Source organism: Lycium barbarum, chromosome 4 (assembly GCF_019175385.1).
Source record: "Lycium barbarum isolate Lr01 chromosome 4, ASM1917538v2, whole genome shotgun sequence".
NCBI classification, from domain to species: domain Eukaryota; kingdom Viridiplantae; phylum Streptophyta; class Magnoliopsida; order Solanales; family Solanaceae; genus Lycium; species Lycium barbarum.
Window position 1 is genome coordinate 130,310,792 of NC_083340.1, and position 16,819 is coordinate 130,327,610.

The window sequence follows — 16,819 nt, forward strand, 5'->3', positions numbered from 1 at the left end:
TAGGATTAACTACCAAAAAATAAAATATTATCATAACATTGTTAGTTACTTCTTCTACTTTAATTTATGTGACGTAGTTTTGATTGACATGCAGTTCAAGAAACAAATAAAGATTTTTAAAAATTATAGTCTAAAATGTGTCATAATATTTGTATAGCTCTAGACTTGTGGTCTTCATTGTCATAACATTTATGTAATTGTAAAAACTTCTCGTTAAGGGTAAATTGAGAAGTATAAAGTTAAATATTTTCAAATTTAAAAGTGTCATTCTTTTGGAAAGGATTAAAAATAAAATTGTATCACATAAACTAGAATGGAGGGGGTATCTTTTACTTTCTATGTTCACTTTTACTTGTCTATTATACTAAAAATAAATATCCATTTGTACTTTTCCAGTTTGAAAAATTAAGAGATAATTTACTTTTTATCGTAAGATGTTGAATCATGAGTAAAATATAGTTCAAAGTATTAATAATTTTCGAATCTTCCAGTCTTCACTTGCCGCTCTTCCAATATAAGAACAACAACAACATAACCAGTGAAATCTCACAAAGTGGGGTCTGAGGAGGGTAGAATGAACGCAGACCTTACCTCTTCCTTGGGAGGTAGAGAGGTTGTTTCCGGTAAACCTTCGACACAAGGACAGAAATAAGGAAATCAAATAAGTCATGCTCAACGGCAGTGGCGGATCTAGGATACTCTCTGGGGGTGTTCAAAAAATAAAAATGTAGTGCTTGTGCTCGAGGCCTGAACTTGAAACCTCAAGGTAAATTTTGACCCCTCTAAACCACTGAACCAATCCCTACTCTTGTGTTCAAGGTGTTCAAAATCTATATATGTACATAAAATATATAAAAATATCTTATATATAGTGTAATTTTTTGTCGAGGGTGTTCGGACACCCTTAATGGGCTGTAGATCCAATAGGTGGATGGTAAGGGTATTTGGGGGCTGAAAGGTGGATGGAGGGTATTTTTGCTCCATTTTCAATAGTTCGAGGGTATTTTAGGCCCTTTTCCGTAAAATATATAAAAATATCTTATATATAGTGTAATTTTTTGTCGAGGGTGTTCGGACACCCTTAATGGGCTGTAGATCCGCCCCTGCTCAGTGGAAATTGGAGAAAAATTAAAAAGGAAAAAAAAGGGGGGGAAATGTGAAGAAAAAAAAGAAGAAGAAAAACAGAAAAAAGAAATAGGGAGTAATGTGAGGAACAAGTCCAATTGCCGTCTTTGGGTCAAACTAGAGAAAAAAAAAATTGTCTTTGTTCTGACTGAATGCATCGAAGAGTAGACAGATGTCAACTGATACTAGGGCAATTACCTCTTGCTAATTATTTATTCTCCTTGTTCTAAAATTTCTCTCTATTTTCGATAATCCTAAAGTAATGTTCTGACTTTTCTGCCAAAAGAATCGATACTTGTCTTTCATTCCGACCTCCCTTAACGGATTAACAAAAAAATAATATTATTTTTAAAGAGATAACTACACTTTTGGACCTCTCAAAGAATAATAATAAGCAGATATATAAGTTTTATATATTAAATATAAATATACATAAAATATACGTATTGTATACACAAAATATATACACTATATATATAATTAGTATATAGATTATATATACATAAACCATCTCATTAAGGATAAAATAGAAAGTTTAAAGTTATATTGTTACATAAAAAGATGTCATTTTTTTTTGGTCTGATTAAAAAGAAAAACGTATCTTATAAATTGGCACATGCTAAAAATCATTTTAAAAGGATCGGAGGGAACAACAGTTTTTTGAGAAATTTTCTTCATTGTATCAATTTTTAAAAAAAGCTGAGACTGAACTTTTGTGCTATGGCTTTTGATTCAACAACTTTATATAGAAGTCAGTGAATTCTTGGTGATTATAAAGAACTCAATGATAAGGTTCATCAATGGGATCTTTCAACATGGAGAAAACATGTCCAAATCCTCTAGCTATAAGCTTACTTGTTTGTCTTTTCCTTCTTGGTACCTCCTTCAACATGAGTCTTATTTCCCCATTTCACACAATCAGTTCAATGATCTTCTCACTATTCCCATCTTATGTTACTATGACAAATAATCAAGCTAGCTCATACTTTGTTGAATCAAAAATCAAGCAATTAGCTCCATCTCCTCCTGTTAATAATCCTTCAATCCCGCGATTCGCTTACTTGATATCAGGATCAAAAGGTGATCTTGAAAAGCTATGGAGAAGTTTGAGATCAATGTATCATCCATGGAATTACTATGTTGTTCATTTGGACTTGGAGTCAAATGTACAAGAAAGACTGGAACTTGCTTCAAGACTGGAAAAAGATGCAATTTTTTCACAAGTTGGGAATGTGTATATGATTAGTAAAGCAAATATGGTGACATATAGGGGACCAACTATGGTTGCTAATACTCTTCATGCTTGTGCTATTCTCCTTGAGGAGCACAAAGATTGGGATTGGTTTATTAATCTCAGTGCCTCTGATTATCCTCTGGTTACTCAAGATGGTTATTTCTCTGATCCTTTAGCACTCTTATTATTTGTTTAATTCTACCCTAGTGAGGGCAGAGCTATATCACACGGAGGGGGTTCAACTGAATCCCTTAGTCGAAAAATAATACTATGTAAATAAAGTTGGTCAGTTCATCGGGGGGATTGCTCGAAGTTTTTTCCTGAAAGATTGACTATGTTTTTTTTGTCTATATAAATTCTGTTGGCTTAGGGGAATCTTCTAAAACTGTAGAGGTAGTTCAAAAATTGCTATAGGTTGTAGGTTCAAATTCTGGCATTTCAAACTTCTTTTTTAAATCCCATGCTATTCTCTAGCTCCGCCACTGACGTCCTCAACCCTGTGGGATCGACGGGGTTTTCACTTACCTTTGTGTGACTTAGCTCACGACATATCATTGAAAGTGAGGGTTGTCGAAGATATAATTAAGTATATAAAAGTGTGTTTCCAAATAATATAAGATTTTAGATGAAATATGTTTTATTTTCCTTCTTTTCATGCAGATCTACTCTACACGTTTTCCGATTTGAAACGAGACTTAAATTTCATTGAACACACAAGTGAGCTAGGTTGGAAAGAGTATGTCCCTCACTCTCTCTCTAATTCTCACTTTATCCTCTTGTGACTATGAATTCACCATTTGAGTCTTAATTTTGATGTCACTATATATATATACTTGATGATTAATTGCAGGGCTAAAAGGGCAATGCCACTAATAATAGACCCTGGGCTGTATAAAACCACAAAGTCTGATATATTTTGGGTCACACCAAAGAGAGCTGTTCCCACAGCCTTTAAACTCTTTACTGGTAAGTTTGGACAATGGAATATGCATTTTAGCAATGGAGATGTTCCTTTTGGACCATATGAATATCATAGGCGAATTCAGGATATAGAGTCTGTGAATCCAGAATTCTTGTTATATCTGTAAATTTAAATTCTTTTTGCATATGCCATAAATCTGCCTCTAATGATCATGGACTTGGGAAGCAAATAAACTGCATCTGCAAAATCTGCATAGACCATCAGATGGCATTACCATTTCTTTTTCTTTTATTCGTTATGAAGCTATTTACATTACTAGTGTAATTTAACATGTGATAGCACATTATACACCACTTTTATTAGGTTACCAAATCATGCTAATCATAGAAATTTAGCTGAAGTTACCTTACAAGCAATCTAATTATAGACGATGCAATGTAGAAAGCCTATTTGGTTCTAGTAGTTACTTTGCTAGATTTTTCTCTCACTTTCTACAATGGAGATAGTGGCACGTAACAATAGAGCATGGCAGTATTTGATGCATCATCACATGGCCATCATATAACTCCTCGAGAATCATGTCATTCGCCCGTTAAAACCTTTTACATCATCGGTGCATAAAACTTAAACTCTAAAGCATGTTACACACTTGATTACAGGTTCAGCTTGGATGATCCTTTCACGAGCATTTGTGGAATATTTCATATGGGGATGGGATAATCTTCCCAGGAACCTACTTCTATACTACTCGAATTTTGTGTCCTCTCCAGAAGGCTACTTTCAGACAGTTGTATGCAATGCACCAGATTTCACTTCAACTGTTATTAACCATGACATGCACTATATCTCCTGGGATGTTCCTCCAAAACAGCATCCACACACTCTATCCCTTAATGACACTGCAAATATGATTGCAAGTGGCGCGGCGTTTGCGCGGAAGTTCAAGCAAGATGATCCTGTTTTAGACAAGATTGATATGGAACTTCTTCAGAGAAGTAATGGTAGCTTCACACCTGGTGGTTGGTGTGCTGGAAATCTTCCTTGTTCTAAAGTTGGAAATCCAACCAAACTTAGACCTGGTCCGGGGGCTCAAAGGCTTCGACGACTTATTGGTAGACTAGTATTGTCAGCTAAATTTAGTCAGAACCAGTGTAATTAGATTTTTGTTGTATTTGTGTCCCTGCTTGCTGATCCACAAATGCAGGAGGGCACAAGAATGTAACATTAAAGAGCCAGACAAAAATACCGGGCATTGAAATTGACCATTTGCCGAATGAACAGGCCAGCAGATAAGAATATAACACTATAAGATCACCATCAACATGTACACTGCCAATGTACAAGTTTTTCATACAATCAGGTAAAATATAACATGCAATGATAGGCCTCTCCATAGTAAACATAGTTTGGTAACATAATAATTATAGCAAATAACCTGTTATAACCACTTTATCGGTGTATATAAGTTAAATCCGTGAAATATAAAGAAAATAAACAATCAAAACTGCCTCAGACTTGAAACAGAAAATAATCCAAACAAGCCCAATATCTCCCACGGAAAAGTTGGAAACTTGCTATTCATAATTTTGCATGTTTTTTGTCAAACGAGTTGGCTGGTCATGACCAGCATACATATCATAGACAGAACATAGTGAAAAATGAATAATCTCAAATGTTACCTCTGCCTCCTTGCACTCGCATGTTTAGCAGCTGACAGATCAATATGAACTATATGAGATACAGCATGGATTCTAAGACGCTGCTTGTATTCTTCTACTTAACGTCATCAGGCCAAGATATTACATTCCTGAAATTATCATTAGAACTCAAAATTACAGAATATACAAAGAGAATAACACTTGCATCTCTTCTTCCCACACCCCCTAACCAATATTTATTTACAGCACGTTCCACCATGAGAAATATCTCATACTTCCATTGAGTTGCTTCCACTATGAACTAACTACAAAAATATTTGTTTCTTGATGGCAACTTCCTTGTTACCATGGTAAGTATCGAGTTTATCTCAGCTATGACAATATCTTGGTGTAACCCCCTCATTTACCTTTGCTGAACTCCTCTCCTTCACACCTTTCCTCATCTTGAAGTAACTAGTCAATCCTTTAGGGGTTTCAACCACATTATACCATCTCCAAGAGCTTGATATTCCCCATGGAATTTGCAGCAACTAAGGTAGGGGACTGACCACGCCAGCACACAGATGAGATGAACTGTGCACTGTCATCCACTTCATCACCAGAAAGAGGATCTGTGCAGTTAAATTTAAATGATAATGCTGGCATTGGAAAAGCTTTGTGGTAGATGACAACCTGCAGCATGACACAAAGCACCAATTCCACATTAATAATGGAAAAAAATGAACAGCGTTCAGCAATAATAATCAAGTGGCAATTAGCACATGGTGGAACATACACAAGCCCCAATGCATCGTCTAGAACATGCAGACTACACCCAGTGCTGAGGTGCCAAATTTCTTTTCATAGCAAGCATAAGTGAAAGTGTTGACCAGTTTGTGCTTTTTTCCCCATTGGCAGTCATATTGTATTTCAGCATGACTGGTCATATTGTATGCCTTCTGGTTAAAAAATTCATTTCATGGTCGTCATAATGTATTTCAGCATAAAATACTTGCTTTATTTTCTGTACAGTTATTATAGACAGCTATCCCTGCTAATGCGGGATGCTTTATGCACCGGGCTGCCCTTTTTGCAGGTGCATGTGTCTGATATGATACTCAGGGAACCAGATTTGTCGAGCTATTTTTTCCTTTAATATAGATGTGAACAAACATTTTCTATGTAAGCATTGCTCAAAACTCATTTAAAATGCACTCAGGGATGCAATTTCAGATTCAACTTTGTGGTAATAAATGATACCTCATTTGTCTCTGAGCCAGTTGCTATGTAACCATCAGATACAGATAGGCCGACAAAGTTCTGAAACAAAGAAATGCTTTTATCAGTAACAAAGCACATTCAAGCACAATTAAATTATCACGGGAAAGGGAAGACACAAAGTACAAGTCAGGAGTAAGTTGTACAAAGAAACTAGAGACATGATTTGGTTACTTTCAGTCATTTCTTAAAAAGAAGAAATGGGTGTAGTGCTGATGATACAAAGCATCTAAACTCTTTTAGGTATGGCTAACAATTACTTTGTAGATGCATAAGCTTCTATGTACTCAATATAAGTTACAGGCCAATAAGTACAAAAGACCCATGGTATATAAAGAGAGTGCAATATGACATAAGAATGCTTGAAGACGTGCTTTACAGGCTTGACTTGAACCCATGGTATATAAAGAGAGTGCAAGATGACATAAGAATGCTTGAAGACGTGCTTTACAGGCTTGACTTGAAATTAATTGTTTAGCTATTCTCTATAAGCTTGAACAAAGAAAATTACTAAAGTTAAGCTACGTGTACACATATTTAATCCATTCCTCTCTTCGTCCACCTCTTTTTCGTCCACTCATTCTGGTTAGTCCCTGTGTAGCTGCTCCCACCCAACTTTCTTGATTCTTAGTATTGGAACTCATACTCTCACAAATGAATGTCCAAACTGAGTCCAGGTCGAATAGAAATATTCCAGATCAGCTACTATACAGACCCAAATTTACCTATTGGTCTTGTATTAGAAAGTTGCAAGATCATGGTCGGGAAAGTGACATATCATTTGCACTCAATTTTGATTTCACAAATCTGGTGAGTAGAATTCAAAGTTGTTGGGGAACTTGCAAAGGATATAACTATTTGGATATAGGGTATCACTCACCTTTCTTTTCCTTTTTTTGTTAGAAAAAGAAGGAAAAATTAGAGAAAACCGACCTCCCGAAGGACAAAAATCAGATAGGATTTTAGAATACTGGATTCAACTTAACTGTGTGGGCAATTTAGATCTCTCTAACTTTATCACTACGAATGTTAAAAGACTAACATACTGTTCGATGAGGTCACAGAAACAAGATCTCTATTCATGTGATAGGATCAAAGTACGATACCTTTGCATTCATATGTCCAGTAAATGACTGAAGAGGAGAATCAAGAATACGAGACGTGCAGGTTGACAGATCCCACAGCTTTATTGTATTATCCGTAGATGCAGACACAAGAGTTGTTGAATCTATGAACTTGACATAGCTCACTGTCTTGTTGTGTCCAACTAATGTGCATAGAGGCAACTTTGAGTTCCGTAGGTCATAGTAATATATCTTATGATCTGCTGAACCAAAAGCAAGGACCCGTCCAGAATCAACAGGGAACTGAACACAGCAGACGTTGGCTTTTGTTTTTATGGTTCCAACACTTACTCCCTGTGGAAAACCAGGTAAGAAAAACCAACTTATTACACATCCACATTCAATCTACACAGCAATAATAACTAGAAGACAGTAGTACATTTAGTTTTAAAGCTGACATCCACCAAATGCAAAAGTAGAATTGCCTGATTGATATTCCAAAGCTTAACAGAACCATCATCGCTCCCGCTTGCCAACATGGTTGGATCTGCTACTGAAAAGTCAACAGACCAGACGCGTTTCTCATGCTCTCTCATCTCCATAAAAAGCTGACTTCTTGTGACATCCCATACCTGTATTATAATTCTGAGCAATCTTCTTTCTGATTCTGTTAAATAAACAAGATTTAATGATCATGAATTTGACTTACCTGCACCACACCTTCAAAGTTACTTGAGGCGAGCTGGCTTTTGATATAGCCATTCCAACATATACTGCTTAACTTTGATCTATTAGCCATCTCAGTGACTGGATAGTGTATATCACGATCGGCGTTTAGAATTGAGTTATATTCAAAAACTTTGATCTTCTTATTTACACCGGCAGTTGCAAAAAATTCACCATCACGATCAAAGCCAAGAGAACATACGAGATTGGAAGAGTTTAGAAGATCCCCTTGCTTCAAATCTGCCTTCACTTCTAACTTGCTATAAGAAAAGTACTTGCACAAACCCTCCAAGTACGAATTGATCCATCCACTCTGTCTATCCCCATTGCACCCTTCCTTTGATGACAAATTACTCAGAGAACTCCTTTCAGTACTTCTACATTCCGCACTTGTTTGACAATTTCTTCTCATAGATTTGTCCATTGATTTAATACCCCTGCGTCTTGTCATGAAATATGCTGCCTCCAATTTTCTGAAGTTCTTCATCAACCGGGAACTTTTTGCCGAAATGCTGCCTTTATATTCAATATACCTTTCAGATTTCTGGCTTTCATCTGGATGGCCATCAGATTCCTCACCTGTGCTGGGCCTAGATCTCTTTCTAGATCCTGAGCTCCCAGAATCATGATCTTCAATAGTATTTGTCCTCCGAGAACTCAAATTCTTAGCTGGTTTTAAGCTTGAGCCTCCTTTTAACTTAAGGGTTGTCTGCATCTTAGTGGCCTCTTCTACTGGTTCTAAGCTTGAGCCTCCTTTTAACTTAAGGGTTGTCTGCATCTTAGTGGCCTCTTCTATATCAGATGATAAAAAAGACACGATTTCGTGCAAATTTTCCATAGCCTCCTGCTTTTTCTGTTGGATTAGCAAAAGGAACTCCAGCAATAATTCCTGCTCATCTATTTTTTCTCTAAGCTCTATTGCTGCTTCACGTTCTTCCAAGTCATGTCTTGGAGATTTAAGGAATTCACTTTCTAGCAACTCGCTGTCATCAATTTAAAGGACCGAATGAGGAGAGAGTGGCAAAGACTCAAGGATATTGATGTTAAAATCACAATGGATTAAGATGATCAACTGCATAATATAAAATTCAGGAGAATGGTGGCATGTCTGAAATGCATTTCATGATTAGATAGAAGGGACTCATTCAATCAAATAGTACTCATTAGAAGACTTTATGTCATCATTATATATTTCATTTTACCATCAATATTAGAATTTGTTTCCCTTACTCTTCTTTCTACTACAGATGAAAGTCATGAAACAAAGGACGTCTTTTCAATAACTAATAAGGTTCAAAGATGGAAATTGTCCAGGATATCGGCAATGATTTTGCAGATCGTAATTAGTTTATTTCTCACAATGTAAATGGTCTTACTCCCAAGACTGAACTAGATCCATTCTTTACCAAAAAAGACTGAACTAGATCCATTACAATGATCAATTTTCTTAGAAAAAGGGATACTGCTGTTGCAAGGCATCTAATGTTTTTTCCTAGTTTAATAGCAAAAAGATAAGTTTGGATTGCTGCATTTTCCTTATTTTTTTTTTTTTCCGACAGCTAGAATCTTCATTCCTGCAAAAACTAAGGGTGTGTTCGGTATGGAGGAAAACATTTTCCAGAAAATGTTTTCCAATTTTCTCATGTTCGTTTGGTCAAAAATTTTGGAAAACATTTTCCTCAAAATTGGGGAAAATGACTTTCCTAATAAAAGTAGGGAAAACAAATTCACAAGTTCATTCCACCAACCACCAAACCCCAACCACTCCCCCACCACCCCTCCCTCCGTCAAAAATAATTTTTTTTGGAAAAAAAGTTTTGACATTATTTTTGGTTTTTTGCACCCCCAAATGCAAAAACCCATACCCTACCCACCCACCCCCCGCCTCCCCTCCCCTCCCCCCCCTCCCCCCCGCGGCAAAAAAATTATTTTTTTTGTAAAAGAAAGTTTGACTTTTTTTTTTGCACCCCACCCCACCCCGCACCCTACCCCCTCCCCCACCCCCGCACCTCTACCCCCTCACCCTAGGGCTGTGCATGTTAACGGTTAAATCAATAACCCGAACCGATAATTGGGTTATTGGGTTAATGGTTCGGGTTAGTGGGTTAATGGTTCGGGTATCGGGTGGTGTTCTATAGTTATTGGGGTATTGGTTCGGGTCTCGGGTTCACCACTTTTGTTAACGGGTGAACCGATAACCATTTATTTAATTACAATTATACCCTTCCATATATAACCTTTCATATATAATTTGTGGAGTCCAGCCCAGTGAATTCATTCCATTATTACCCTTCCATATATAATTACTTAGTAAATCCTAAGTCAATTTATTTCTCACTAGTGAAGTTAGCTGTAAGGTTTTACAAGAACTTAGCCCAAATGTCAAAGCTTCTAATTGCTTCCAAAGGTGTGAAACAAACTTTACCAAGCATCAAGTACCAAATGCTTGTGGAAATAACTTGCAGGCAGCTAACAGCTCCTCTCTACAAGTTTGTGCCACTGATGCAACGGGTAAAGAGAGCAAAAATGAGGAGAGTTGTTGAGGACTCGGATGAAGAAGCATAAAAAGACAACTTTGTCAAATTGGAAAGCTGTCAGCAGCGGTCTGGGAACTAGGATTCATGTAAATATGAAGAAAAGGTTTCAAGTTTTAAACGTCTTGGAGATGTCAGCCAGCTTCCAGTTTCAAACTCCATTTATAGCTAGCTGCTGCAGGCACTTTCTTTTGTAGCTACTTTATTCATTTTGCATCTCGTTAATTTGTTTCTGATTCTGCTTTGAAAATGGGTTCTTTGTTCTTGAAAAAATTCCGTGTGATATCTTAACGGTTAAACTGATAACGATCAAAAATCGATTAACCAATAACCCATTAACCGATATCTTAATGGTTCTTTAAAGTTTTAACATGTCTGCAAACCGATAACCGATAAGTTTAACCGATAACTTTCAAACCCGAACCGAACCACCCGATACGCAGCCCTACCTCACCCCCTGCAAAAAAATTATTTTTTTTGAAAAACAAAGTTGACTATTTTTTTGCACCCCACCCCACCCCGCACCCTACCCCTCCCCCGTACCCCCTACCCCCTCACCTCCACCCCCTCCCGTCACCCCCTTCCCCCCGCAAAAAAAATTAATATTTTTGAAAAGAAAGTTTTGACATTTTTTTTAGTTTTTTGCACCCCCCAACCCCCACCCCACCACAAAAAATAATTTTTTTGAAAAAAACGTTTTGACATTTGTTTTGGTTTTTTGCACCCCACCCCCCCCCCCCCCCCCCCAAATCCAAAAACAAATTGAAAAAAAGTTGACAATTATAAAAATTGAATGTTTGCGTGGTTAAAAATTAAAACTTTTGGAAGGGGTGATGTGGTATTTTGGGTGGGGGCCGTGGGAGTGTGTGGTGAAAAGATTTTTTTTGGGGTAGGGGGTGTAGAAACCCGCAAAAGACAATAAAAAACTTCAAAAAAAAATGTTGGGGTTGGGGAGGGGGCGTGTTGGTGTGGTATGGGTTCCACGCAAGGGGGGAGGGGGGTGATGAGGGATGTGGTCGTGTAGAAAATTTAGAAAAAAAAAAAAAAACTTCAAAAAAAATATTGTGGGATAGGGTGGGTGGGTGGGGGGTAAGGTGCGGGGGGAGGGGTGGTGTATGGGTTAAGGGAGTGGTTGGGTGTGGGGGTGCAAAAAATAAAAAAATAATAAAAAATGGAGGGGGTGGGGGCGTAGGGGTGGGTGAGTGGGAGTGGGGTGTGGGTGGGGTGGGGTTGGGTTGGAATTGGTGAGGGTTGGGATGGAGGTGCAAAAACAAAAAAATCAAAAGAAATTTTTTTTGGAGGGGGGTGCGTGGGTGTGGGTGGGGTTGGGGGTATGGGGTTGGTTTGGAGTTGGTGAGGCTTGAATGAGTATTTTCCGAAAAACGTTTTCTATCAACCAAACGAACATGAGAAAATAAGTAACAAATTCACTTATTTTCCAATACCCAAACGAACATGAGAAAATAAGTGGCAATTCACTTATTTTCTAGGAAAACATTTTCCTCCATGCCGAACACACCCTAAAAGCCCATGATTCTTCTCTGCTACCACAAAGGGAGATAGGTACTCTAACATAAACCGTAAAACAGTATACATATTGGAACCTTAATAAGTAAACACTTTGGAAATCATGAATTACAGGACCACAATCAAGGCTCTCAAGGATATTGTTATAATCTATAACTCAGAAGTAAATATTACTCCTAGAAGACTTCAACAACAAACTGATCAGGTTGCAAACAAATAAAAAATAAACCAAGTGGACGCGAAAAAAGAATGCTCACCCCATTTTTGGCCGACTACTTGGTTCCGGGTGTAGTAACCATAAGCAAAATGAAGCTTCTTTAGGCCATTTCAACAACAATTGTGGGGGTAGGACACGATGTCTTAGACATGACATATTTGCAATTTTCTCATCTGATGAGTTGAAGGTACAGAATAGCTGCCACAAATTATAAGCATCATTATGATAAACCCTAAAATTTAACTGAGCACACACCTCAATGCCAAACAGATTTGCTAATTGCTACTAACCTCAAAGAGAAGCACTCCGAGTCGATAAATATCTGAAGCACAAGTGCCTGGAGCACCATCAACCTCTTCTGGACTAGTATACCAATTATTTTCCAGGTGCAATATCCTTTTCATAGGAAAAGTATGCTTGTTTTCTTCCACTTGTCTATTCTCATTAGCTTCCAAATTCTGCACCATATTATGACCTGAACTTGACTGCAAGCAACTACTTTCTAAACTTTGCCTTCCCCTTTGGTCAGAGTCATGAGGCAAAGGTGAAGATGAACTATTTAGCCCATCTTCACATGAATCCGACCCCGAATCAGAACACGAAGCAGATTCAATAAACGCAACACGGTTAAAAGAAGACATAACAAAACATGATGGCCTCACATTATGAACAGCTATTCCCTGACTATGAGCCAATTTTACAATCTCTACAATTTGAGTGAATATATGCAAACATTCAAGAGCATCAACAGTTCTATCTGAATTATCCAACCACTGTCTCAAACTAACATCTTTACGATCGATTACTCGACCCCCTTGATCTTTAAGACAATTTATATCAGATGACTCAATTCTCTCCCACTCCTTTGAAACAAATCCAGATTCATCATGAGAGGCATCACTTGCACGAAGTCTTGAATTCCAATCCACAACACCTGATGAATTCAAACCTCTAGAACTTTCAGACCTCTCCCTACCAGACTGAGATGAGCCTTCCATTGTTAAAGGGCAGCCTGGTGCACTAAGTTCTCGCTATACACGGGGTCTGGGTAAATGTCGGACCACAAGTATAATTGAACGTAACACAATGCACAGAGCCACACAATCAAAGGATTGGGAAATCAAGAACTCATCTTTACCACATGCCTTCACTTCCAACATAGCCATTTTGAATCAAGAACTCATCTTTACTACACAAAAAGGTCAAACCATTACAACTCTGTTGGTATCAGTTAATATATACTTCAAAAAAAACAACCTATTTAACTAAGAAACCAATATGACCCCAAGAGTTAAGCTGAGGTTGTATACCACTAGAGCAAACAAAAAAACAAGAACCACACAACAGATACTGAAGCATTATTAAAAAATACAAAACAATCTATATATTTTATTGTAAACAAGTACAGCCTCTCAAAATTGCTGAAAATCTTTTCCTTTTCTGACAAGATATGTGAACAGAAAACAAGTCTTTTTTTCCATATATGGAAAATGGAAAAAGGAAAAAGAAAATACAAAGGGGTATAATTTATAATTCCTTAGGAAAAGCACTGATGTTAGTGTACTGTACACTAATTTAATGATGTCAATTGATTTTTCTATTGCTTGTGGGAGTCCACCACATTATCTACAACTCACTGATTTTAGCTTCTATTACATCTCATATACGTGGCACATTCATATCCTCAAAGCTCTCTTTCAGTAAGCAGAGATGCCAAATAGTAGTGCTCCCTTTTAAGTGTGTTATTTTTTTTATCCGTCCAAAAAAATATTTCTTCTTATATTTAGCAAGATCACAATTCAACTATTCTATTTGACAAGTTTATAACCATAAGATTAAAGAATATTTTAATACATTATACACATTTTTAATTGAAGGCTATAAAATTTCAAAAAAAAAATTATTTCTTAAATTTCGTGTCTCATCAAACTAAGATTAGACGGAAGGAGTAGTAACGTAACTCATCTCCATGTGGACCAAATACGTAGAAAAAATATAAATAAATAAAAAACATCAACACGTTAGTGCTTTGTTGCTTTGAATAAGGACCATTGATTTCCAAGATGACCAAGTACTCATTTACTACCTTGACTATACTTTCTGGTTTTGTATTATTAAATTAAATTCTGGTAGTCATAATGCAGCGTACCAAGCAATTTAAAAATAAACGTGCGGGTACCATATAAAATTCTGAGGCCTAGGTGATATAAGAAATTAAAAATTATTCCCTCCTGCCCATTTTAGTTATCGCCTTTACTAAAAATAAATGGGCCAAAATAATTTGTCATTTTAGAAAATTATGATATAATTAATTATTAGTTTTCACCTTTATCCTTACTCCATAAATGTGGAGAGAGACTAAAGTAGTGAAAAAAAACTGCTACCTCGGTCCATTTTTTACTTGTCATGTTTCGCTTCTCGAGAGTCAAACTATATAAATTTTGACCAACATTTAATATGTATTATTTAATCATATTAATATGAGAGGAATTGCAACTTATAGTATTTTACGTATAGTTTTCATACATCTAAAATGTAGTTTTAAAATATTGAATTAATCTAATTTAATTTAGCTTCGAAGATTATACAAATTGACTTTCGAAAAACAAAACATGACAAGTAAAAAGTGGATAGAGGGAGTACTATTAAATTGAGATTAAAATATAAATAAGAATAATTTAGTTAAATTCCCTTTTAGTTAGAAAATTTCTTTTTTTTTCTTCCTTTTTTTAACCCCCCATTTTGAAAGATTTATAATGTTTCCACACTTTCTCTCCAGCATGACTCGAATCTGGACCTACCGATTGTGGGTAGACGTGCTTCACCAACTAAGCCACCCTCATTTATTTGTTAATATTTTCTTAAGAGACCTGGAAAAAAAATGAACTCGCAAGGGTGGTCAGTTGGTTGAGCATGAGCTTTCATAATCGAGGTCCCAGGATTTGCCTTTTGGGTCGAGCTTGTCGCACGGAGCTTGTCTAGTGCGTGTTATCTCTTCTGTATAGTTTGTGAACTATTGCACAGAAGCTGAATTTACTCTGTAGACACCTAGCTCCTATGTGCACCCGAAGAATAACGGCTACGGGTTCTCATGTCATTAAAAGATATGGGGGAAGTAAAAATAAAGTACCAACCTTTAGGTCATCCCAAACATAGAAAGTTTTCAGCCACTTGAAAAATCCCTAAAGATAACGCAACTTAAACTGAGAATGGCACTCTTTTCCTTGAACCCTTTGAAACCCTTGTCAGCAAATTCGAGCTTAGGATGTTTACAAGTTTAACCAATCGAACCAGTCTCGTTGATAGAATTGGGGCTGACAGTTGATCCACCACCAATCGAGTTTGAAGTTGGGTTTTCAGATTTCAACCTTAGAAAAATTGGCCCAAAATAAATTTCTTTGTTATTAACATATACTACTTGTTGATCATGGAATATGTGTAAGAGGAAAAAGGGAACAGAATTACCTCAGTCTATATATGTAGGAGATCGTTTAGGTTTGGTGAAACAGTCCAGCAGTATATTATAGCAAGACATACCATGCATTTCGTCGTATATAATCAATTCTGTAGGAGAGGGAATTCTAGTACCGCCATTTTTGTGTATAAATATAAAGCTAAATAATGATTATGTTGAGTTGGAGAAGGAAGATAGAAACTGTAAACTGTGATGACGATAGAAAGTTAAAAAGACATCATGCATTTTGGAGCCCACTTAATTGCCGGAAACTACTCTCAATTGCTCAACTTATGATATTCACTCCCTAGTCTAAGTCCTCCCCCCCCCCCCCCCCCCCCCCACTCACACCATACCTTTCCCATTTTAAAAGAAAAGAAAAGGGGTTAAAATAGTCACTTAAATTTGGATTGTGAGTCAAAACATCACTTATTCTAACTATATAGAAGAGCCGGTTGGGCTCCTTTTTGGTCGTCCGTTGTGGGCCTCATAAATTAAAAAAAAATGTGGGCTCCAGAGCTGGTTGGGCTCCTTTTTCGTCGTCCGTTGTGGGCCCCATAAATTAAAAAAAAACTATATAGAAGAGCCGGTTGGACTCCTTTTTCGTCGTCCGTTGTGGGCCCCATAAATTAAAAAAAATGTGGGATCCATATATATTAAACAACAACTAAAATAAATAAAAAATTGTGAGCCCCATATATATTAAACAACAACTAATATTAAAAAAAATATTGTGGGCCTCATATATATTAAACAACAACTAATATTAAAAAAAAATAGTGGACCCCATATCAAACAACAACCAAAGAAAAAAAGTGGAACTCACCACATCCAAACTCACGGGAAAAAAAAAGTGGACCCCATATTAACAAAATCAAGCAATATTAAAAAAAAAAGTGAATCCCATATTAAAAAAATAAACAATGTTAAAAAAAATTGTGGGCCCCATATTAAACACCAACCAGTATTAATCGTCGTCCGTTGTGGGCCCCATAAATAAAAAAAATGTGGGCCCCATATATATTAAACAACAACTAAAATAAAAAAAAATTGTGGGCCCCATATATATTAAACAACAACTAATATTAAAAAAATTGTGGG

The 16,819-nt window shown here is 36.6% G+C and overlaps 2 protein-coding genes across 4 annotated transcripts; one reads left to right on the forward strand and one right to left on the reverse strand.

Annotated features, from left to right (window-relative positions):
- The first annotated feature begins 1,774 nt into the window (after positions 1-1,774).
- LOC132636474 (beta-glucuronosyltransferase GlcAT14A-like) lies at positions 1,775-4,459 on the forward strand. The gene is made up of 4 exons (XM_060353356.1): positions 1,775-2,514; positions 3,020-3,095; positions 3,210-3,325; positions 3,941-4,459. The coding sequence occupies exons 1-4, from the start codon at positions 1,926-1,928 to the stop codon at positions 4,438-4,440; spliced, it is 1,281 nt and encodes a 426-aa protein (XP_060209339.1). The 5' UTR covers positions 1,775-1,925; the 3' UTR covers positions 4,441-4,459.
- A 372-nt stretch (positions 4,460-4,831) lies between these two features.
- Positions 4,832-15,994, reverse strand: LOC132636473 (protein SPA1-RELATED 4-like). 3 transcript variants are annotated; one of them, XM_060353354.1, is made up of 9 exons: positions 15,730-15,994; positions 15,399-15,632; positions 12,555-13,448; positions 12,305-12,462; positions 7,970-8,969; positions 7,746-7,892; positions 7,303-7,614; positions 6,179-6,238; positions 4,832-5,611 (listed from the first exon to the last, which is right to left on the reverse strand). In XM_060353354.1, the coding sequence occupies exons 3-9, from the start codon at positions 13,260-13,262 to the stop codon at positions 5,423-5,425; spliced, it is 2,574 nt and encodes an 857-aa protein (XP_060209337.1). In that variant the 5' UTR covers positions 13,263-13,448; positions 15,399-15,632; positions 15,730-15,994; the 3' UTR covers positions 4,832-5,422. The 3 variants fall into 3 exon arrangements, with proteins under 3 accessions (XP_060209337.1, XP_060209336.1, XP_060209338.1); XM_060353353.1 differs by having other exon boundaries at positions 12,555-13,453; XM_060353355.1 differs by lacking the exons at positions 4,832-5,611; positions 6,179-6,238; positions 15,399-15,632; positions 15,730-15,994 and having other exon boundaries at positions 7,419-7,614; positions 7,700-7,892; positions 12,555-13,844.
- Between the last annotated feature and the right edge of the window lie 825 nt (positions 15,995-16,819).